The 25,083-nt window shown below is 47.1% G+C and overlaps 1 protein-coding gene across 4 annotated transcripts in view; it reads right to left on the bottom strand.

The window, feature by feature from the left end:
- plxna4 (plexin A4) overlaps window positions 1-25,083 on the bottom strand; it is a 641,164-nt gene that overhangs the window by 168,024 nt on the left and 448,057 nt on the right. For all 4 annotated transcript variants that reach the window (XM_080207652.1, XM_080207655.1, XM_080207653.1 and 1 more), the window contains exon 8: window positions 2,008-2,107. In XM_080207652.1, coding sequence (XP_080063778.1) covers window positions 2,008-2,107 — 100 coding nt within the window. The remainder of the gene's footprint in view (window positions 1-2,007; window positions 2,108-25,083) is intronic.

Raw genomic sequence — 25,083 nt, 5'->3', positions numbered from 1 at the left:
TAATTACGGACCCCCATGCACCCAGGACATTCTCTCTTCCACCTTCTTCCTTCGGGAAAAAGATACAAAAGTCTGAGGTCACGTGCCAACCGACTCAAGAACAGCTTCTTCTCTGCTGCCCTCAGACGTTTGAATGGACATACCGTGCACTAAATTGATCTTTCTCCATACCCTAGCTATGACTGTAACATCACATTTTGCACTCTCTCATTTCCTTCTCTATGAACAGTATGCTTTGTACAGCATGCAAGAATTGATACTTTTCATTGTATACAAATACACGTGACAATAATTAATCAAATCAAATCAAAATCTTACCCAGCCATTTGTCAATTATTCTTAGAGTTGCTACTTCATGTTGCAGCTTCCACATTCTCCCTCCTTTCATTCTAACAAAGGATCCACACTCAAAACATTAACTCTCTTTCTCTCCTGAGAGATGCTGCCAGACTTGCCGGGCTTTTCCAGCATCCTCTGTTCTTGTTTCAAAGTCTATATAATGATTTATCAAGTTGAGTTATGACCTTAGATGTGACCTTTCTTGGAACCACTAGCCTTTGAGCTTCCATCAGTATACAAAGTGCCTCAAAGTGTCTGCTTTGAGTTGAGCCTAAGCACAGATTGTAGTTCTGTCCACATTTGGTGAGGTACATTTATCCTTCTTTTCATATTCACCCAGAGGGTGTGGGCATCGCTGGCTAGGCCAACTTCATTGTCCAACTCTAAGTACCCTTGAAGGTGGTGGTGAGCCACCTTCCCGGACCGCTGCAGTTCACGTAATGTAGGTACATCCACAATGCTGTTAGGGAGGGGGTTCTAGGGTTTTAACCCAACGAAGGAAAACAATATATTTCCAAGTCAGGATGGTGTGTGTCACTGATGGCAATTTGCAGGTGGTGATGTTCGCAAGCACCTATTGCCCCGTCCTTGTGGCTGGTAGAGGTCAGGGATTTGGAAGGTACTGTTGAAGAGAATTTGCTGTGTTTCTGCAGTGCATCTTGTGGCTCATAGAATCATAGAATCCCTACAGTGCAGAAGGAGGCCATTCAGCCCATCAAGATTGCACCAACCACAATCTCACCCAGGCCCTATTCCTGTAATCACACATATTTGCCCTGCTAATCTCTCTGATGCTAAAGTCAATTTAACATGGCCAATCCACCTAACCCACACATCTTAAGACTGTGGAAGGAAACCAAGCAGGCATGGGAAGAATGTGCAAACTCCACACAGACAGTGACCCCAGACTGGATTTGAACCTGGGTCCCCGGCGCTGTGAGGCAGTGGTGCTAATGATGTGCCACCGAGTGGTACACACCGCTGTCATTGTGCACTGGTGGTGGGTTGGGTGAATGATTAAACCGGTGAATGGGATGCCAATCAAGTGGGTTGCCTTGTCCTGGGTGATGTGGGAGCTGCACTCATCCAAACAATTGGAGAACGTTCCATCGCATTCCTGACCGCCTCTGTACTCTTTCTTGGAGTAAGAAGACTCACAATGCCAGGTTAAAGTCCAACAGGTTTATTTGACAGTAAACACCACAAGCTTTCGGAACACGGTTCCTTCGTCAGGTGAGTGGAGAGGTCTGATCACCAGACGAAGGAACAGCATTCTGAAAGCTTGTGGTGTTTGCTATCAAATAAACCTGTTGTACTTTAACCTGGTGTTGTGAGACTTTTTACTGTGTTTACCCCAGTCCAACACTGGCATCTCTTCCTTGGAGAGCAGTGTGAAGTAGAGGACAGATTTGCAGACTCATTAATCACAAACTCTTCTGCCAAGGCCATAATCCTGCTTATTCCAGCTGATCTGGCATTTACTCATCACAGCATGGGAGCTTCAGAGAATATATAAATGCAAGTTGTTCTGTTATTCTCATTGGGTCAGTCAGTATAAACCCTCATGGAAATAAAAGATGGCCTTCGGCACAGTGCACCAATGACCCATTGCAAGAAGGAGTGTTGATGAAGGGGGAACAACTAGAAGAAAGATCCAAGCTAACTTACGAATGGTGAACACTGCAATTGTAGAAGACAAAGCTGGTGCTGGCAAAGGCCATGCCCGTCTCCTTGGATTTCAGGTGAAGCTGCACCACTTGATGGTCGCCTGTCAGAAAGAAAGCACAATCGTTAGCAAGTCAGGCCAACCAATACTCCTCAGAGACAGTCGTTTCAGCGACCCCCCCCTCCCAAATGTTCCCCCATCGTTAACGAGAGCACTCCCCATTTTCAATCACTGATTACACACTGAAGGGAGTGAAACTCCCCTTCTGAGGAATGATAGGACAATGTCTAGTTTACTCCCTAACTCACAACCCAGTAGCAAAACCACATTCTTAAGAATTAAATATTTCGAAGGATTGCATTCCCACAAGTTCACCAACACGTCACACCAGCAACAACTGCGACAATCTGCTTTTCTAGAAGCTTCTTTAATGGAATAAAAGGTCCTAAATTTGCTTTGTGGGGCTGTTGTTAGCGATAATATTCTTGGTTTATGTTTTGCAAACACAGAATATTTACAGAGTACGCTGAGGTAAGAGCCTTGGTGGGACCACATCTGGAACACTGTGTACATTTTTATTCTCCTTATTTGAAGAATGATATAATTGTGTTCGAAGCAGCTCTGAAAAGATTCACTTGATTCATTCTGGGATGAAGGGCTTACCTAATGAAGAAAGGTTAGGCATTTGGATCTATTGGGAATAATCAGGAAATCAGATTTGGAGGAACGCAGAGCTCTTGGAGGGTTGTAGAGCCAGAGGAGAGGAAAAGGAGGAGTGGGCCACGGAGGAATTTGACACTTTTAAAATATTCAGTGTAAAACTGAGAGGAAACATCACCACACACCTCTCAGGAAACCCTCCTTGATTTTTGGCGACATGCTCCCGAGGATATGGCATCAATTCCCACGCCTTGGAAAGCAGCCCAGCTGGTGTCAACGCGCGCCCGTGCCAAGGTCTACTTCCAAACGCCACGTCACGATGGCGACCACCAGTCTCGGCGCCCAATCGAGGACGGGCGCGCCAGGGAGCTGTGCGAAAAGCAGCCTGCACATGTTGCAGAGGGCTGCAGCAGCACCGTGGCTGGGATCCAGGAAGAACAGGCTGTTCCCGGCTCCTGGGATGAAGCAGCGACTGTTGGGGACTCGGCAATCAGGCACGATCCCACTCATCGAGAACAGACTGCTGCTTCTCGGAACCCAGCCACAACTCTCCAGCTCTCTGACTGCCTCATTTATCAACATGTCAGTTGGGGGCAACTGTTGAAGAACTGCCAACTTTGTGCTGCCAAATGTTAGTCTGGAGCTTCCATTTATTATCCCCACCATCCTCCCCCCCAACACCTCTCATCTCACTTTAAATAAACTCTCCCTTTTTGTTGGGCATCCTTCTTTCTCTTCGCAAATCAATTGCAGTTAATTTTTACATAAGCACACACTAGTCACTCAGAGTTTTAGCTCTCCCCTCTCTTAAATTGCCTTTAGTTTTGGAGTCCTGATCAGCTTGATCACCAATGTCCTTCAGGGAAGGAAATCTGCCTTCCTTTACCTGATCTACTTGCAACTCCAGAGCCAAGGCATTATGCTTGACTCTCAACTGTCCTCTAAAAGGACCTAGCCAGACACTCAGTTCAAGGGTGACTAGGGACGGGCAATAAACACTGGCCTAGCCAGCGATGCCAATGTCCCACGAATAGTTTAAAAGAAACCTCAATGGGTCCTGTTTCGAAAACATGCTTGTATGAATGTCAGGAAAGGATACAATTGGACTTGGTCCTGCTGTGGTTCAAACCCCGATTGGTTTCACTACTTGCTCAAATCTCATTGGAAATAGAAGCATAGAAACTAGGAGCAGGAGTAGGCCATTCAGCCCTTCACCATGATCTGCCATTCAATCTGATCACAGCACATCCTCTATCTCAATGCCAAATGCCCACTTTCTCACTATACCCCCTGAATGTCACTAAAATCTAAGATGTGCCACCAGTGGTGCCTTCACAAGATCTGGATCTGGTGGTCCCAACAGCAACATCCTCTCCAAAACCAACCTGGCCGGCATCGAGGCACTAACCATTCAAAACCAGTTCCCTTGGGCAGGACATTGCCATTTGAATGTCTGACACCAGTCTCTTCAAGCAACTGCTCTGTTCGGAACGCAGTCACGACAGGAGACTCTGAGGAGGACAGTGGAAACGTTTTGTGGTTGCCCCTGAAGAGGTCAAAAAACCCCCCACCAATTCATGGGAATTCCTCGCTTGTGACCGACCAAAACAGAGAACATTCATTCAGGAGGGCACTGAACACATTGAGAAACTTCTTCAGGAATGTGGGTTTCCTCTGGGTGCTCCAGTTTCTTTCAGGTTAGATGGATTGGCTGTGCTAAATTGCCCTTAACGTCACAGGAATATAGATTAAATGGATTAGCCAAGCTAAATGTGTGAGATTACAAGAATAGGACAGGGAAGAGGACCTGAGTTAGCTACTCGGAGAGTCGGTGCAGGTTCAATGGATCGAATGACCTCTTCTGCACTGTAGGGATTCTATGAATGTGCTGAGGTGAATTTGAGGCATTGGAGGAAGTGTATAAACCCCGAAACAACCCATCTAGTCAACTCCTCAAACACCACTTTCCCTAAATGTGGGAGAGTCTGCAAAGCGACCATCGGCATCATCAACTATCTCAGAACCTATTGAAGTGGTTTGGCTGCGAGTCACCCTCGATCCTGAGGGACCACCAAAGGGGAGAGAGTTTGTTTCCACACGTGAAGAGTGGCCACTTGGCTGAGGCACAGTAGGGGGGCTGGCACATTCAGAACTGGGCCCTTGAATAAGACAATGGCTTCATGGAAGGAGAGAGGAAACTGAGGAGAGATGGCAAGCGGATGTTAGCGGCGTAGTGGCATTGTCACTGGACAAGTCATCCAGAGACCAGGGGGCTGTGTTCGAAACCCATGACAGGATCTGGAATTAAAAGTCTGAGGATAATTATGAAACTGTTGTGGATCATTGTAAAAGACCCATGTTCTTCACTATCATGTCCTTTAGGCAAATAAATACAGGAGTTGGGATGTCTTGTTGAAGTTGTACAAGATGTTAGTAAGGCCACACTTGGAATACTGTGTGCTGTTCTGGTCACTCTATTATAGGAAGGATATTATTAAACTAGAAAGAGTGCAGAAAAGATTTACTGGGATGCTACTGGGATTTGATGGTTTGAGTTATAAGGAGGGGCTGAATAGACTGGGACTTTTCTCTCTGGAGCGTAGAAGGGATGATCTTGTAGTGGTCTATAAAATAATAATGGGCATAGACCAGTTAGATAGTCAATATCCTTTCCCAAGGTAGCGGAGTCTAAAACTAGACGGTATAGGTTTAAGGCGAGAGAGGAGAGATACAGAAGTGTCCAGAGGGACAATTTTTTCACACGGAGGGTGGTGAGTGGCTGGGATAAACTGCCAGAGGTAGTAGTAGAGGCGGTTACAATTTTATCTTTTAAAAAGCATTTAGACAGTTACATTGGTAAGATGGATATAGAGGGATATGGGCCAAATGCAGACAATTGGGACTGACTTAGTGGTTATAAAAAGGGCGGCATGGACAAGTTGGGCCGAAGGGCCTGTTTCCATGCTGTAAACCTCTATGAGTCTATGACTCTAGAAATGTGTCATCCTTACCTGGTCTGGCCTACATATGACTCTGGACTCAAGAGTGGTTGACTGTTAAAATATCCTCTGAAATGGCCTAGCAAGCTATGATGTTCAAGGACACTTCGGGATGGGCAATAAATACTGGCATGGCCAGCAAAGCTCATACCATGTGAATGAATAAAAGTAACTAGTTATAGTTGTTTTGGAATGTTTTGATCTGTTCCGATTTCTATCAAAATTAACAACCTATGCCTTTAACTGGTGAATTGTCCCACGCCGTGTTATCAAAAATTAACCATTTTAAGAAATAGTAAATCAAATCAACAATCCTACAAGGAATTTCTTTAAAAAGGAGAAAGAGGTGGAGAGACAGAGAGATTTGGGAGAGGAATTCTAGAGCTTACTGGGCCAGGCTAGGCTGTCAATGGTACAGTGAGCAGAACAAATTGACTTTTTTAAACATTTTATCAGTCAAAAATATGGAATAAGTTATAAGGGGATGAAGAATTCATTAAATCCATAGATTGCGTTAGATTTTAAAAGCAACAGTGTGTTCCTGACTGAGCGATGTCATACATTTAGAATCATACAACCCCTACAGTACAGAAGGAGACCATTCGGCCCACCGAATCTGTACCAAGCACAATCCCACCCTATTCCCATAGCCCCACATATTTACCCTGCTAATCCCCCTGACATTAAGAGGCAATTTAGCATGGCCAATCAACCTAACCCGCACATCATTATCACAGGAAGCAGTTGGTGCCAAAAACATTGAATGTTTTCAAGAGGCGGCTGGATATAGCACTTGGGGCAAATGGGATCAAAGGTTCTGAGGAAAAAGCAGGGTTAGGCTATTGAGTTGGATGATCAGCTGCGATCGGCACAGTAGCACAGTGGTTAGCATTGCTGCAGCACCAGGGACCCAGGTTCAGTTCCTAGCTTGGGTCACTGTCTGTGTGGAGTTTGCACATTCTCCCCGCGTCTGCATGGGTTTCCTCTGTGTGCTTTAGTTTCCTCCCACAGTCCAAAGATGTGCTAGTTAAGTGCATTGACTGAAACAGGCGCCTGACTGTGGTGACTCGGGAAATCGCACAGTAACTTCATTGCAGTGTGAATGTAAGCCTTACTTGTGACGAAGAAATATCTTTGGACTGTGGGAGGAAACCCACACAGATACGAGGAGAATGTGCAGACTCCGCACAGACAGTCACCCAGGGCTGGAATTGAACCCAGGTCCCTGGCACTGTGAGGCAGCAGTGCTAACCACTGTGCCACCATGCTGCCCAGACATTTATTGGCCAGCGTAGGCTTTGGAGATGTCTGTCATACATCACTGATGCCAGGAATTAGCTATAGCTTGATCTTCCAACTGTGCCCTTCCACATATCATTCTGGCAACAGCAACCAGGAAAAACTGCACAGCGGCCATTACTGATTACTCTCAGTTGCTTCACTCCCCATCGCGGCTTGAGTAACGGACCCCTCTGTGGAATATTCATTGTTCTGAGGAATAATGTCTTGCAAACTTCACTGAGGATAAATTGGTAACGTGAGGAATTGTTTTCGTGTAGTCAACTTATTATGATCTGGAACACACGGTCTGAATGAGTGCTGGAAGCAGATTCAATGGTAGCTTAAGAGAATTGGGTGAATATTTGAGTTTGTAAAACAAAAATGCTGGAGTATAGGGGAGGAGTAGGGTGAAACTAATCAGAGAGTTCTTCCAAATAGCTAGCACAGAGTATGACAGGCTGAATGGCCTCCTTCTCAATTGTATCATCCTGCAATTCGATATACAAGGCAGCAAGATTTCCCAACTTACTATCCAGCGTCAACAATGACGTCCTGTGGATTATTTTCTCTGCTTCAGCTTTGAAGCTGCCAGGTTAGTAACAGTAAGAGATAATGGTGAAATGGTGCGATGACACTAATCTCTCCCTCAATGTCAGTTAAACAAAGGAGATAGTCATCGACTTCAGGAAGCCTACATCAATGGGGATGAAGTGCAAGTGGTCCAGATCACCAACAACCTGTCCTGATCCCCCGATGCTACATTAAGAAAGCTCACCAACACCTCTACTTTCTCAGGAGGCTAAGGAAATCTGGAATGTCCGCTACAACTCTCACCAACTTTTATAGATGTACCATAGAAAGCATCCTTTCTGGAGACACCACAGCTAGGTACGGTTCCTGCTCCGACCGAGATTGCTAGAAACTACAAAGAGTTGTGAATGTAGCACAGTCCATCACACAAACCAGCCTCCCATCTTTTGACTCTGTTTACATTTCCCACTGCCTTGGAAGAGCAGCCAGCATAATCAAGAACCTTATACACCCTGGACATACTCTCTTCCGCCTTCTTCCATCGGGAAAACAAAACAAAGATCTGAGATCACATACCAGCCGACTCAAGAACAGCTTCTGCCCTGCAGCCATCAGACTTATGAATGGATATATCATTCATTAAGCTGATTGATCTCTCTCTACACCCAGTAACTACAGCACTATGTTCCACACCCTATCCTCTTCCTTTTCTCCTATGTACTTTACGAATGGTATGCTTTATCTGTATAGCACTCAAGAAAATACACTTCTGACTGTATTCCAATACAGGTGACAATAATGAATCAAATTAGATCCAATCAGTTCTCTAACATACACAATAAGTCATTACTCTTACTTCAAGCGATATTGAAAAACCTCCACTTAAAAGAAAGCCCTCTCATCTGGAATGATATCAACGTTCGTGGTCTAGGTTCACACTGAGGTAGATTTGACTGATGGTAGTGGGCATCTGCCAGGTGTGGGTTTGCACCCGAGCCTCTTCAGGAAAGGTGGGCAGAGTGGTCATTGGGGAGGAGGTAGGTAAGGGGGTGGGCCAAGTGGGAAATCATTGAGGATGGAAATATACCGGAGAAGGATGGCAGGGGGAGGACAGCATGCTGGGGCAGAGAAAGTACGAGGAGGGGAAATAATTTGTCAGGAGGGGAGAATGTCACAGGCGAAGAAAACCAAATCCAACACTTTTCTGTCGAAGTCAACTCGGTCTGCGCATCAGCACCAAGGATAGGAAATAGCCAGCAAATTGCTGACTGGCACAGATAAAAAGCTTCGAGGGAAGCCTACTTAATATGAGAGATTCACGGAGAAATTTAAAGGTATGGCAGAAGGTAGCTGTAGTAGCGTGGCCCCTTTAAGGGGACATTCCCTGAAGGCCATGTGATCAGGTTGGACCCTATGGAGCATCAAGGTGGGGAACAGAGCAGATCGGGTGCTAGGGTAAGTACCCCAGTTCAGGGAGGATCTTCATTTGAAGCCAGGGATGAGTGTTGTATAGTCGCACAGTTAATTCTGTCTGACATTTTGTTGTAAATAACTATTGAGTGTCAGCAATAAATCCTTCATGACTTTCAGCCACATTGAGTCTGCCTGGGTTTAACACAGGAACAAAGCAAAGTGATCCCGGGGCTGACCAGAGCTCAGAGAGCACTTCTCAGCCTGAAGTTTTGCATGCCCATTGGTCGTTTTTTTTTGTCAGTCTTGGGACATGGGGGTCGTGGCTGGCCAGCATTTATTGCCCATCCCTAGTTGCCTTTGGAGGGCAGTTGAGAGTCAATCACATTGCTGTGACTCTGGAGTCACATATAGACCGGGCAGATTTCATAGAATCCACAGAATCCTACAGTGCAGATAGAGGCCATTCGCCCCATTGAGTCTACACCAACTGCAATCCCACCCAGGCCCTGTACCTATACCCACATATTTACCCTAGTTAATCCCCCTGACACTAATGGGCAATTTAGCACGGCCAACCCATCTAGCCTGCACATCTTTGGACTGTGGGAGGAAACTGGGGCACCAGGAAGAAACCCACACAGACATGGGGAGAATGTGCAAATACCACACAGACAGTGATCCAAGTTGGGAATCAAACAGTGAGGCAGCAGTGCTAACCACTGTGCCACCATGCCGCTCTAAAGGTCATTAGTGAATCAGATGGGTTTCTCCGAAAATAGGCAATGGTTTCATGGTCATCAGTAGATTCTTAATTGCAGATATTTTTTATTGAATTCATCTTCCACCATCTGCCGTGGCGGGATTCGAATCCAGGTCCCCATGAAATGGAGAAATGATGGGACAGTGCATATGGAAGTGCAGGCTTAACAGAGAGGACTGCTTGCTAAATGGCAAGGCCCAACGTGGTTCTAGAGTTGGGTGAGGGGCATGGGGGGAGATTCAGGATCCAATCTGGATGGTGAGTTGTGGCGTGTCTGTGCAGACTAAGGCAAAGGACTTTGCAAACCAGTTCTACTTCCTTTGTTGCAGTATCAATTGTGGAGGTATGAGGTTGCAATTATTGAGGTTGCAATTATTGAAAATAAACCAACTTCCAATGCCAACTCTTGGCTCTGAGATTCCATTCACAAGGTCGGCCAGTTGCTCGTGTGATTGGTATCCCTCCATGGTATCCCTGCCTCCTCCTTCACTCGGCCATTTTCCTACCTCTCACCACTTCTCAAAGTACCCGACTTGCCGTGGAGAGCTCTGGGACGTCCTGAGGTTGCCAACAGTGCCACGTAAAGTCTTTCTTTCCCCAATTCGGTAATTGAGAGCCAAGTGACTTAAAAGGCAGCGACAAAGGAAACCATTCAACTGGTAATGAGAAAGCGATTGCCAGCAATTATCCAGCAATCTGAAAATGGGCCTCAATTCTGGACATCTCTCCCACCTATATTGAAAGGACAGGCAGTCACACAGCCCAATGCTAACACAATAGCTAATGATCTTCACAATACCTCAGCAGCTGATCTAAGTGTCTTTGCAAAAGACTATGATTGACAGTCCCATTAACATGACACTTAATATTAAAGTGATGAAAGCCCTTAAGTGCACTTAGCTGTAAAGGATGTGACAATTACTCTTACTTTATCACATATTTGATTCCAGATTATTAACTCAGGATTAAGCTTTTTTTTAACTCCCCTCCACCCCCACACTATTTGTTCATTATTTAATGTGTTTCATATAAAATATTCTTCACTGATGGGTCTTAACAATGAAACAGCACCTCATGAATGAACTGAATCTAAGGACACAGGGAAGCATATGATGCGGAAGAACCACTCGGAATCACCAAGCCTCCCTTTGGCACTGAACCTATCATGGGTACCACCCACTCAACAGCACCCAGAGTAAATTTAACCTAATGATCCTGAACAGTGGCTCAGCTAGACGCCGTAAAATTCACACTGACAACTGTGCTATCCAAATCCAAATGTTGAGTGTGGCGACTAGGGGATTTTCACAGTAACTTTCTTGCAGCGTTAGTGTAAGCCTGCTTGTGACACTAATGAGTAAACTTTAAAAAACCTTAAAACTTGGAAAATAAAAGCAAAATACTGTGGATGCCAGAATCTGAAACCAGAATAGATAAAACGCTGGAAAATTTCAGCAGGTCTGGCAGCATCTGAAAGGAGAGAAAAGAGTTGACGTTTCGAGTCCAGATGAACCTTTGTCAAAACTCTGACAAAGGGTCATCTGGACTTGAAACGTCAACTCGTTTCACTCCTTACAGATGTTGCCAGACCTGCTGAGATTTTCCAGCAATTTTTCGCTATAGAAAAGAGGACTCGTGTTTACACAGCCCTTTTCATAACCATTTGGATGTCTCAAGGCAATTTACAGCAAATGTTCAGAATTTTACACTCCCCCCACTGGCGGGTTTCCAGCCGGGGAGAGGAGAGGAAGGGGGTGGGGTGGGGGGTGGGGGGCACCAGATTGAAGAGGCGGGATTCCCTCCAAATTTCCCACCCTGCTCCGACGACACAGCGATTTTACGCTGGGATTTTGCATCGGGAGTTCAAAGGAAATGCAGCACCTGTGGTAAATTTGTGATGGAGCTGGCGAGTCCATGAGTGACAAGGTTGTGGACTGTGGAAGGAGCACGGTTCATAGAAATCATAGAAACCCTACAGTGCAGAAGGAGGCTATTCGGCCCATCGAGTCCACACTGACCTTAAACCCACCCTAGCCGTACCCCCATATCCCGACATATTTACCCGCTAATCCCTCTAACCTACGCATCTCACGATGCTAAGGGGCAATTTTTTAGCATGGCCAATCAACCTAACCCGCACATCTTTGGACTGTGGGAGGAAACCGGAGCACCCGGAGGAAACCCACGTAGACATGAGGAGAATGTGCAAATTCCACACAGACAGTGACCCAAGCTGGGAATCGAACCCAGGTCCCTGGAGCTGTGAAGCAGCAGTGCTAACCGCTGTGCTACTGTGCCACCATAAAGTGTGTCAAAAGGCACATTTCCATAATAAAGTATAACTGGAAGTAATTGGAGCAAATTGGGATTCCAAAGAGATAGCAATGCTTATGGAGCTCAGCGGTAGATTTGAATAGCACAGTTATCACCGTCTGTTCAGGTACACTGAGGGAGAATTTATCATGGCCAGTGCACCTAACCAGCAGGTCTTCCAGACTGTTGGAGGAAACCTGCGCAGACACGGGGAGAATGTGCAGACTCCGCACAGACAGTGACCCACGCTACAGGCTATTCCGGGTGGAAAGAGGTTTGGGTCTATGCCATTCACTGTTCAGTTGTAATACGCTAAATTCACCATGAGGGATTTCTCAGTCAAGCAAGTTTTTAATTCAGGTTAACGGAAAGCACCCGGAAGGTGCAATGGTGAGTTCGCAAGGTCGGGCAATGATTATGCTGCAATAGAAATAACACGTGGGCTCTTTGTTACATTAACCCAGGGCTCATCTCATCAAGAAACAAGCTGTTCACACTTTGAAAGACGCAAAATCAACTGGACAAATTTTATGTAAAATGGAAAATAACCTCCTGTTCGGAAAGTTCCAAGGGTACTTGAGCAATCAAGCAGCAAACTAATCATTTTTTTAAAGACAAAGAATTTATCAATGTACAAAACAAATTGCTGCACTGACAGGTCAATTTCACTCATGGGAGCTAACTCAGAATCGTAATTGTTTGCAAGTGATTGATTGTAAATAAATATATTTATAATTATCTAATCCAGCCCGATTAAACTTCAGAATCACTTTGAATTGTTGAAAGGGACAGAGCTGGAATTACTTGCTTCTGGTATTGAAGCCAATACTCTATGACCCCTTGCTCCTCTTGTCAGCTGGGGTTGGGAGGCACCAAGCTTGCAATAGTTCACTCGATTCACACAACGCAATCTCACCCTCAACAAAGACAGATGCAGCATCTTAGATTAATGTTTTAGTGACAGCAGCTGGAGCAGTCAGTCGGCACAGTGGTTAGCACTGCTGCCTCACAGTGTCAGGAACCTGGGTTCGATTCCTGGCTCGGGTCACTGTCTGTGTGTAGTCTGTACATTCTCCCCATATGTGTGTGGGTTTCCTCCAGGTGCTCTGGTTTTCTCCCACAGTCCGAAAGATGTGCTGGTTAGGTGCATTGCTATGCTAAATTGCTAAACGTCACAAGTAGGCTTACATTAACACGGCAATGAAGTTACTGTGAAAGTCCCCTGGTCTTCACACTCCGGTGCCTATTCGGTTACACTGAAGAGACTTCAGCATGGCCAACGCAGCGAACCAGCACGTCTTTTGGATTGTGGGAGGAAACTGGAGCATTCGGAGGAAACCCAAACAGGCACAGGGAGAATGTGCAGACTTCACACAGACAGTGATCCAAGCCAGGAATTGAACCTGCGTTCCTGGCACTGTGAGGCAGCAGTCCTAACCATTGTGCCACCGTGCCGCCCAGCTGCAGTATTGTGTGCAGCTTTGGTCTCTTTATCTAAGAAAGGATTTACTTGCCACAGTGGGAGTGCAGTCTTTGTCAGACTGATTCCTGGAATGGCAGGATTGTCGAATGAGGAGAGATTGGGTCGACTGGGCCTGTGGTAGAGAATGTATTTAAGAAGGAAATAGATAGATTTCTAGACTCCAAAGGCATTAACGAGCATGGGGAAAGAGCAACAGTTCTGGCGATGAGACAGAAGCAAGACAGGTTCAAAGGCCAAGTGGCCTACTCCTGCTCCTCTTTTCTCTGCTTGTTGTTGAAAAAGCTCAATTTGTATTCCATCAAATATAGAAGATTCTGAGGTGAAAAATCTAACACTTTAACTGTTGCAGACAGTTAAAGCATCTTCAAAGGGTTGCTAAAGAGAAATGATTTTCTCTGTTTGGAGACTGTTTGAAACAAGGGGGCATGGTTTTAAAATTGGGAGCAAGGCCCTGCCCTATACGAACTAATAAGAATTCTCACAACACCAGGTTAAAGTCCAACAGGCTTATTTGGTAGCACGAGCTTTTGGAGCACTGCTCCTTCATCAGGTGAGTGCAGGATTTGGTTCACAAATGATGAAGGGCATATTTAGACACAAACTCAATTACAAGATAATGCTCGGAATGCGAATCTTAACAGGTAATCAAGTCTTTATAGGTACAGGCTATGTGAGTGGAGAGAGGGTTAAGCACAGGTTAAAGAGGTGTGAATTGTCTCAAGCCAGGACAATTAGTGAGATTTTGCAAGTTTAAGAAAGACATGGGGTTACAGATAGTGTGACATGAATTCGAGATCCCGGTTGAGACTGTCCTCGTGTGTGGATATCATGTACTAACTAAGATGCTAGGATGTGGAAATCTGGGCTTCCCTTCTCCACAGAAACCTGCTGAGATTGGAAATCAATTTCAAAACCGATGCAGTGCAATTTACTTTTCCTTTGGTAAATATAGGATCATAGTACCCCGACAGTACAGAAGGTGGTCATTCGGCCCACCGAGCCTGCACAGACAACAATCCCACCCAGACCTCATCCCTGTAATCCCACATAGTTACCTTGCTCATTGTCTTGATACTATGAGACTATGTGCCTAACCCTCACATTGTTTGGAGTGTGGGAGGAAACCGGAGCACCCAGAGAAAACCCACGCAGACATGGGGAGAACATGCAAACCCCACCCAGTGACCCAAGGATGGAATGGAACCCAGGACACTGATGCTTTGAGGCAGCGTGTTAACTACTGTGCCACCCCGTTTATTAACGGATACGGAGCAAAGGCAGGTAGAGAGTCAAGGGACAGATCTAATTGAAAGGCATCCTCCTAATCCATCATTTAGTGGGTGAGATTTCTGCCTGCGCATTTACTGAGCAAGATTAATCCAAATCAGAAAGAAAATGTATTGTGTCCTTGAGATGCGCCAAGTTTTGGCCATTACAATTTTAATATGTATCATCAGTCAATTTTCATCAGCTAGAGCAGCGATGTTGGAATATTTGCGAGAGACACACTGCACCACATTAAAGTAAGAAAGAAATCATAGCAAGACATGTAACTTTGATTGATTGGCATTTACTGGCCAGCGTTGCACTCACATTGCGATGGCTGCTTCTGTGGGTGATTTGTCTTATTTTCCATGTGTCTTCAGGATGAAAGGCGAAAGAGGAAGAGAGAAGGAAAATGCAATCTTGATAAAACAGCAGTGTTTACATGGGGGAAGGTGCCGGAGTGGCCTCTTTGACCCAGCCCGGGGAGATCGTTACTTATTGACGTCACACACTAATTATTCACAAAACAGCTCCTGCCAGCGCAGCTGAGAAGCTCGGAGAGTGTTGATGTGAACAGGCTATTTTACTGCGAGAACGTTTGATTTAGGCTGCGAGGCCTGAACTGGAGTACCAGCATTGAAATTTAACAAGACTCTAGAGAGTATGGAAATTGGACAAAAACTTGTTTCCCCGCAACATAGCGGAGAAAAATAAAAACAGTCATGACAGCAGTTCAGTTCATCCTTTCAGAAAGGGATCTGTTAAATAATTCCCAATCTCATTGCCAAACAACTAACAAGGACGGGTGGTCTACTGTGCCCATGGCGCATCATGACGAGAATGTAGTTGGGGTGGGGATGTCTGGGTGAGGATACCACCCAACAACGTTGGATAAATCCTCTGAACATCCGCACAGTAACATTGGGTGATCTGGAAACACTTGCGTGTCGGAGGATCAAATATATTGGAATTCAGTTTACGTTAGGATAGGGTTCGGTTGGGGGGGAGGGGACAGGTTGGGTGCTGAACAGGGAATATGATCAATAAGTGAATGACTGGAATTCTGTAGCTCAGTGGCCAAATTGGCAAACTGTACAAAATGAAGAACCTGTTTGCTCATCTGCACAGGAAGCCACATTGACAGAAATGAGCATTGGCAGTTCTCCATAAACGGTATGAGAATCACTAACAGCAAGATCTAGCAGGACTTCTGTAGACTTTCATTTAGTCTTCCATGTGATGTGGGCATTGCTGGCAAGGTTAGCATTCATTGCCTATCCTGAATTGCCCTCGAACTGAGTGGCTTGCCAGGCCATTTCAGGATCAACCTCATGCAGACCAGGTCAGGGGAGGACAGCAGATTTTTTTTCCCTAAACGATATTAGTAAACAAGATTTTTTTTTTGGTAAACAATGATGACTTCATGGTCAACATCCCTGAGGCTAGCTGCTCAATTCCAGGCTGCCATGGTGGGATTTGAACACATGACTCCAGAGCCTTGGCCTCTGGATTACAAGTCCGGTGACGTTACCGCTACGCCACTGTCTCCCCTTACCTTGAGCCTCACATGTGCGTTCCCTGTGGAGCAGATCAGCAAAGAGGTGCTGAACAAAGTGAATGAAATGTGGGAAGTCAAGCTTAAAGTGTAGGCAGGTGGGGCCAGGCCACACACTCTGCACTCTGTGTCCCATTCGGATACCTGATGCTGGAGACGGGGCTGCCTCACTGCGTCAGGTTCGATTCCCGGCTTGGGTTACTGTCTGTGTGGATCTTGCACATTCTCCCCATGTCTGTGTGGGTTTCCTCCAGGTGCTTCGGCTTCCTCCCACAGTCCGAAAGATGTGCAGGTTAGGTGGATTAGCCATGCTAAATTGCCCCTTAGCATCGGGGGACAAGCTATGGTAAATGGATGTTTTTCTGGTTGGCAATCAGTGATGAGTGGTGTGCCTCAGGGGTCAGAGTCGGGACCGCAATTGTTTTACGAACTATACAGACGATTTGGAGCTGGGGACCAAGTGTAGTGTGTCAAAACTCACAGATGACACTAAGCTGAGTGGCAGGGCAAATTGTGCAGAGGATGCTGAAAGTTTGCAAAGGGGCATAGATAGTCTAAGTGAGTGGGCGAGGGTCTGGCAGATGGAGTACAATATTGGTAAGTGTGAAGTCATCCATTCTGGTAGGAATAACAGCAAAATGGACTATTATTTAAATGGTAAAAAACTGCAGCATCTGCTGTGCAGAGGGACCTGGGTGTCCTTGTGCAGGAATCTCAAGGAGTTGGTTTGTAGGTGCAGCAGGTAATTAAGAAAGTAATTGGGATTTTGCCCTTCATTGCTAGAGGGATGGAGTTTAAAAACAGTGAGGTTATGTTGCAGCTGTATAAGGTGCTGGTGAGGCCACACCTGGAGTACTGTGTACAGTTTTGGTCTCCTTACTTGAGAAAGGATATACTGATACTGGAGGGGGTGCAGAGGAGATTCACTAGGTTGATTCTGGAGTTGAGAGGGTTGGCTTATGAGGACAGATTGAGTAGACTGGGGCTATACTCATTGGAATTCAGAAGAATGAGGGGAGAGCTTATAGAAACATATAAAAATTATGAATGGAATAGATAAGATGGAAGCAGGAAAGTTGTTTCCACTGGCTGGTGAAATTAGAACTAGGGGGCATAGCCTCAAAATAAGGAGGAACAGATTGAGGACTGAGTTGAGGAGGAACTTCTTTACACAAAGGAGTTGTGAATCTGTGGAATTCCCTGCCCAGTGAAGCAGTTGACACTACCCCATTGAATGTTTTGAAGGCAAAGCTAGATAAATTTTTGAACAGTAAAGGAATTAAGGATTATAGTGAGTGGGCGGGTAAGTGGAGCTGAGTCCATGAAAAGATTAGCCATGATCTTACTGAATGGCGAAGCAGGTTTGTGGGGCCAGATGGCCTACTCCTGCTCCTAGTTCTTATGTTCCTAAATACATGGGGTTATGGGGATAGGGGTCTGGGTGGGTTTGTGGTCAGTGTAGAACCGATAGGCAAAATGGCCTCCTTCTACACCATAGGATTCTATGATTCTTTGAAATGTAGAAACTTTTGAGTTGTTCTATCATGATGACAGAAGGCTTCACAAAAGGTGAACAAAATGATTAACGGCATCGAAATTGTAATGCTAAACAAAACCTTTGGCAAAAGGACAAGGGATTGGCAGGGTTCCAAGCAAGGAAAAGCAAGTTTCAGATCTATGGTAGTTCCTCATGGATTAATTAGCAGTTGGAACAAATTCATAATTAGGGTATTGAAGGCAAAAGAACTTGGAATCATTTAAGAATCCATTTGGAGCTGTGAGGGGAGGGATGACCGGTCCTTCCCGGATGGAGATGGGCCCAATGACCATTCTCATCCAGCTGTTGTGTGAACAACCCTTTCTATAATGTGATTTCCCATGTTCTGAAATACAGGAGAAGCTCAGAAGGGATGGTAGAGGACTTCTCAGGAAAACCTAGTGGATGGGAATGGTGGACCTCATCAAAGTGAATGTTTAATTTTAAACTAGAAAGAGAGAAACCGCAGAGGAGAGAGAGGGCGCGCGAGAGAGAGGGCGCGCGAGAGAGAGAGGGCGCGAGAGAGAGAGGGCGCGAGAGAGAGAGGGCGCGAGAGAGAGAGGGCGCGAGAGAGAGAGGGCGCGAGAGAGAGAGGGCGCGAGAGAGAGAGGGCGTGAGAGAGGGCGCGCAAGGGAGAGGGCGCGCAAGGGAGAGGGCGCGCAAGGGAGAGGGCGCGCAAGGGAGAGGGCGCGCAAGGGAGAGGGCGCGCAAGGGAGAGGGCGCGCAAGGGAGAGGGCGCGCAAGGGAGAGGGCGCGCAAGGGAGAGGGCGCGCAAGGGAGAGAGCGCGCAAGGGAGAGAGCGCGCAAGGGAGAGAGCGCGAAAGGGAGAGAGCGCGAAAGGGAGAGAGCGCGAAAGGGAGAGAGCGCGAAAGGGAGAGAGCGCGAAAGGGAGAGGGCACGCAAGGGAGAGAGCGCGCAAGGGAGAGGGCGCGCAAGGGAGAGAGCGCGCAAGGGAGAGAGCGCGAAAGGGAGAGAGCGCGAAAGGGAGAGAGCGCGAAAGGGAGAGGGCACGCAAGGGAGAGAGCGCGCAAGGGAGAGGGCGCGCAAGAGAGAGGGAGCACGCAAGAGAGAGAGAGGGCGCAAGAGAGAGAGAGCACGCAAGAGAGAGAGAGAGCGCGCAACAGAGAGAGCGCGCAAGAGAGAGGGAGGGCACAAGGGAGAGGACGCGCAAGGGAGAGGGCGCACGCAAGAGAGAGAGAGGGCGCAAGAAAGAGAGAGCACGCAAGAGAGAGAGCTAGCAAGAGAGAGAGAGCACACAAGAGAGAGAGAGAGAGAGAGCAAGACAGAGAGAGCACGCAACAGAGAGAGAGAGGGAGCAAGAGAGAGAGAGCACGCGAGAGAGAGAGAGCGCGCAAGAGAGAGAGCGCGCACGCGAGAGAGAGGGAGCGCGCACGCGAGAGAGAGGGATCACGCAAGAGAGAGGGAGCGCGCTAGAGAGAGAGAGGGCGCAAGGGAGAGGGCGCGCAAGGGAGAGGGCGCAAGAGAGAGGGAGCACGCAAGAGAGAGAGAGCGTACGAGAGAGAGAGCACGCAAGAGAGAGAGAGAGCGCGCAAGAGAGAGAGGGAGCAAGAGAGAGAGAGCATGCAAGAGAGAGAGAGAGCGCACACGCGAGAGAGAGGGATCACGCAAGAGAGAGGGAGCGCGCTAGAGAGAGAGAGGGCGCAAGGGAGAGGGCGCGCAAGGGAGAGGGCGCAAGAGAGAGGGAGCACGCAAGAGAGAGAGAGTGCATGAGAGAGAGAGCACGCGAGAGAGAGAGCGCGCAAGAGAGAGAGGGAGCAAGAGAGAGAGAGCACGCAAGAGAGAGAGAGAGAGCGCGCAAGAGAGAGAGCGCACACGCGAGAGAGAGGGATCACGCAAGAGAGAGGGAGCGCGCTAGAGAGAGAGAGGGCGCAAGGGAGAGGGCGCGCAAGGGAGAGGGCACAAGAGAGAGGGAGCACGCAAGAGCGAGAGAGGGCGCAAGAGAGAGAGAGCACGCAAGAGAGAGAGAGCGCACGAGAGAGAGAGAGCATGCAAGAGAGAGAGGGAGCAAGAGACAGAGAGCACGCAAGAGAGAGAGAGAGCGCGCAAGAGAGAGAGCGCGCAAGAGAAAGGGATCATGCAAGAGAGAGGGAGCACACAAAAAAGAGGGGGCATGCAAGAGAGAGAGTGCACAAGAGAGCAAGCAACATTCCTCTAAGTAACTTTTTCAACATTTAAATTTAAAAATAGCCACAGCTATTCAAAGATTGAGGAGACTGGGTCTGAATTCTCTAGTGATTAGAAAAATGAGAAATGACCTCATTTAAATGTACAAAATTCTTACGGAGCTCAGCAAGGTAGATGCCAGAAGGATGTTTTCCTTATTTGGTGGGCAGTCTGGAACCAGGGGACACAGTCCCAGAATAAGAGGATCAAGATGAGGAGGAATTTCTTCACTCAAGAGGGTGGTGAATCTTTGGAATTCTCCACTCCAGAGGACTGTGAAGACTCCCTCATTGAGCAAACAAAATCAATAGATTTTTGGATGCCAATAGGATAAGGGGATGATGCAGGAAGATGTTGGTGAGGTAAGAGATCGGCCATGATCTCATTGAATGGAGGAGCAGGGTTGAGGGGCTGAATGGCCTACTCCTCCAATGTTATCACAATTCTGTTTGTTGGAGCCCAAACTGGCTGTCACGTTCCTGACATTACAACAGTCACTTCACTGCACAAGTACTGTGTGGGCTGTTGTGTGCTCTTTGGGACATCCTCAGGTAGTGGAAGCTGCAATATCGATGCAAATCTTTATTTGTCTTTTCATTCCTCCATAAACTTTAGCTCGTCCAGAACTCATGTCAGCTTCCCAGTTCCCTTGTGGTCACTGACCAACACTGACCTCTGGTCCAATAGCTCTGACCTTCTTCACGGCCACTGACCCAGGTTGAACATTCTAAGTCTGATCTCCTAATTGACCCCAAGGTTCCAAATCCATTTCCACTCCCGTCAGCAATAACCACCTATTACCCCCTTCACAACCTTGCCCGTCTCCCCATCCCTGCCTTAACTCATTTGTTCCTGTTACTATTGCTAGCCAGGACTATTCCACTGCATTCCCAGTTGGCCTTTTATCTTGCCTCTGCATTCTTGAAGAAAAGCAAAATTCTGCGGATGCATTGCATTGGAGGCGATTCAGAGGGGATTCCCGAGATTGATTCCAGGGATGAGGGTTTTCTCTTGTGAAGAGAGATTGGGCAATTTGGGTCTATACTGCCTGGAGTTGAGAAGAAAGGGAGGGGACCTAATGGAGGTGTACAGCATGATAAGAGGGATTGACAGCAGACATGGAGAGGGTGTTTCAATTATATTTCAATATCCCAATCGGACTTTTGTCTTTGGAATATAGGAGACTCAGGGGTGATCTTATAGAGGTATATAACATCAGGTGAGGCATGGATAGAGTGAAGGCACTCATTCTTTTTCCCAGGGTTGGGGAATCGAGAACTAGAGGGCACAGGTTTAAGAGGGGAAAGAATTAATGGGAACCTGAGGAGCAATTTTTTTACAGAGAGCCTGATACTCCAGGGACCACAGTCTGAGGATTCAGAGTAGACCACTTAAGACAGAGATGAGGAGACATTTCTTCACCCAAAGAGTGGTGAGCCTGTGGAATTCATTACCACAGGAAGTAATTGATGCCAAAACATTGAATGCATTCAAGAGGCGGCTGGATATAGCACTTGGGAGAAAGGGATCAAAAGGTTATGGGAAGAAAGCAGGATGGGGCTATTGAGTTGGAAGATCAGCCATGATGGTGATGAATGGTGGAGCAGGCTCAAAGGGCCAAATGGCCTCCTCCTCCTCCCATCTTATTCTATGTTTCTTCTTATAGGGCAATCTTGTACAAGAGGTCATAGTTTTTAACTAGTAAGGGCTTGAAGGGTTATGTTGAACAGGCAGGTAAATAGAGTTGAGGCCAAGATGAGATCAGCTCTGATGGTACTAAATGGCAGAGTAAGCTCGAGGTGCTGAATTCCCTGCTCCTGTTCCTGACTCTTATGCTGGAAATCTGGAACCTCCCTCCTCGCTCGTGGCTGGGATTCTCCAGCACAGCTGAAAGTGAATGGAGTTTTGGCTGGAATTCCAAATTCTCCATTCCCGCTTGCAGCAGGATGGGCAGGGGCACGATCGGAGAATCCCAGCCAACAGGCCTGGCAGCGTCTGCGGAGGAAGAAAAGTCACCCGGACTGGAAACGTTCACTCTGTTTTTCTCTCTCCACAGACGCTGCCAGACCTGCTGGGCTTTTCCAGTATTTTCCGTCTGTAATCTTGAAGGGATCTAAAGCTGTATTGTTGTGCACTAACTTGTATCGAGCTCCGTTCTTTCCTCACACCTGTGCTCACTCACTGAGCTGCTCAACTTAAATTTGCACCATTGCTGAAAAGTCCTTGTGGCCTCACCCCTCCCTATCTCTGTAACCCCACCGAGCCCCACAACATATCTGCACTCCTCCAATTACCTCCATTGAACCAAGGCTCTTCGTTAAGTCTCTCATCCAGAGATTCTGACAGTGCAGCACACCTGCTGTAGTGTTTGAGTGTCAGACTCAAACTTTGGGCGGAATCTTCCCTTATCCCCCGCGTTAGGAATCTGCGGGGGGGTGGGGGGCAGGGTCCATTGCTCCAGAATCATAGAAACCCAACAGTACAGAATGAGGCCATTCAGCCCATCAAGCCCCCACCGACAACAATCCCACCTTAGCCTTATCCCTGCAAACACATGTTTACCCTGCTAGTCCCCTAAGGGGCAATTTAGCATGGCCAATCCACCTAACCAGCACATCTTTGGGCTGTGGGAGGAAACTGGAGCACCCGGAGGGAACCCACACAGACACGAGGAGAATGTGCAGACTCCGTGCAGACAGTGATCTGACTCGCTCTGCACCCTGGCGCTGTGAGGCAGCAGTGCTAACCTGTGCTGGCAGGAATTTTCCAGTCTTGGGGGCGAGGGCAGCTGGAAAATCCTACTGGGGCTTGAACCCAGGAACCTTCCATCTGAGAGCGGTACCCACCGAGCGACGGCAGGCAGTGAGTGGCTGGACTGAGTGGTACAATTATTACTTAAGATCACTGCTGTTCAGTCCAGAGCAATGCTTACACCTAAGCTTTCGATTATCATTTCCTAATTGATGACTTAAGTCATTTACTGTCTTTGTCCTACCTTGGTATTGTGTTTTTCCTCCTGTTTTATTGATTATGTAATTACTGTCTCTTACCTCATCGACTATGTAATTATCATCCTTCGCCGCATTGATTGTGCCATTTGCTAGCTTTATACAGGAGATATGAACCGTGGAATTAGATTTCCACACTGAACTGCATTGACTGGATCGGTGGGGAAAGGGTTCACTGTGGCAGCTCTTCCTGTAGCTGGAGGTTGTAGATTTCACACTGCATTTACAGGGAGCTCTGACGGCACAACTGTTAGCAGGGGTGGTAAATAGCCCTGCCCCAGGTAGTGATTGCCCACACTGGCTGCTCTCTGCAGCCAACAACGCCAAGATATAAGGAGAGGTTGAAGAAACTAGGATTGCTCTCACTGGAAAGACGGAGGCTGAGGGGAGACCTGATAGAAATCTACAAAATGATTAGAAGCACAGAGAGGGTGGATAGGCAGAAGCTTTTTCCCAGGGTGGAAGTGTCAGTTACAAGGGGGCACAAGTTCAAGGTGAGAGGTGGAAAGTTTATGGGAGATGCGCAGGGGAAGTTTTTCATGCAGAGAGTGGTGGGGGCCTGGAACGCGCTGCCAGAGGAGGTGGTGGAAACAGGCACATTAGCAACGTATGAGAGGTAATAGGATGGGTAGTGGATAAGGAGGGAATAGAGGAATACGGTGCGAGTAAGGGCAGAAGTTTTTTTTAATTTAGGGCATCGTGATCGGCACAGGCATGGAGGGCTGAAGGGCCTGTTCCTGTGCTGTACTTTTCGTTGTTCCCTTTAATGAGAAAACTTACAGCCATCATCACTATTGTTGGCTAGCAGACTTCTTCCTGCAGAGTTCATAGAATTTGATTTGTTATTGTTAAATGTACTGGGATACAGTAAAAAGTATTATTTCTTGTGAACTATACAAATAAAACATTCTGTTCATAGAGTACATAGAGGGGAAGGAAAGGAGAGAGTTTTGGATGTAATGTTACAGTCATTGTTAGGGTGTAGAGAAAGATCAGCTTAATATAAGGTAGTTCCATTCAAAAGTCTGATGGCAGCAGGGAAGAAGCTGTTCTTGAGTCGGTCGATACATGACCTCAGACTTCTGTATCATTTTCCCGATGGAAGAAAGTGGGAGAGAGAATGTCCAGGATGCGTGACGATCCTTGATTATACTGGCTGCTTTTCCGAGACAGCGGGAAGTGTCAATGCAGTCAGTGGATGGGAGGTTGGTTTGCTTGATGGACTGGGCTACATCCACAACCGTTGTAGTTTCTTGTGGCCTTGGTCAGAACAGGAGACACACCAAGCTGCGTGATACATCCCGAAAAGATGCTTTCTATGGGGCATCAGTTAAAGTGGGAAATTTATAGACAAATTTGGAATCACAGCCCCCCCATTCCATTCTCTTCTTCATGTGACCAGGAAAGGACCACAATTACAAGGTCACTTCTGGCCAGAATGGCCTCTCAGAACGTGGCCAAGGTGTTAATGTGTCTGACTACACGGGTTGCTCCACCGGGGCAAATGCCGCAGGGTAGGGAACCCAAGTCTATGGTGAGGGCACTGGGGCTGGAGGGAAGCTTGGACAGAGGTGGGCAGTGCTGTGCTCGCACAGTTCATGGCCTTGGCCCATTTCCCTCCTCCGTGGCCTAGCCAAGGCGCTCTCTCACTGGGCGAGACAACCAGAGTGCTGGCACGTAATTCATCTCTCATCATTCCCGCTCAGCAGCGCAGGTCCCCGGCAGCAGAAAGAGAGATAAATCAATCCACACAAATCATGACTGACAATTAATCTATCTAAATTTTACATAATATATTTCCTGTTACCACTGCTCATTGTTAACCATCTGCTCCTGATTGTTTTGACAGGCTTGTTAAATACTTCATTTTAATGGTCGACTGAGCAACACCCAGTACTAGGCCTTTCGATGCCAGCACGGCGAGGGAGATTATTCCTTCAGATAGACCGTGCCGAGCTTCGGGCCCCGTGCAGAGCGCCAGGTTTGGGACTCGGGAAGAGTCGGAGGATTTGGAAACGTGTTTCCAGACTGCAGCTGTAAAGCCCACAGTTGGGGCAGCTGTGGGGAACTGCTGTCTTTCAGCTGCAT

Source organism: Carcharhinus amblyrhynchos, chromosome 19, assembly GCF_965287045.1.
Source record: "Carcharhinus amblyrhynchos chromosome 19, sCarAmb.v2.hapA, whole genome shotgun sequence".
In the NCBI taxonomy this organism is placed as follows: domain Eukaryota; kingdom Metazoa; phylum Chordata; class Chondrichthyes; order Carcharhiniformes; family Carcharhinidae; genus Carcharhinus; species Carcharhinus amblyrhynchos.
Note: the sequence above shows the minus strand (reverse complement) of the source record. Positions and strands in the feature narration are given on the sequence as shown.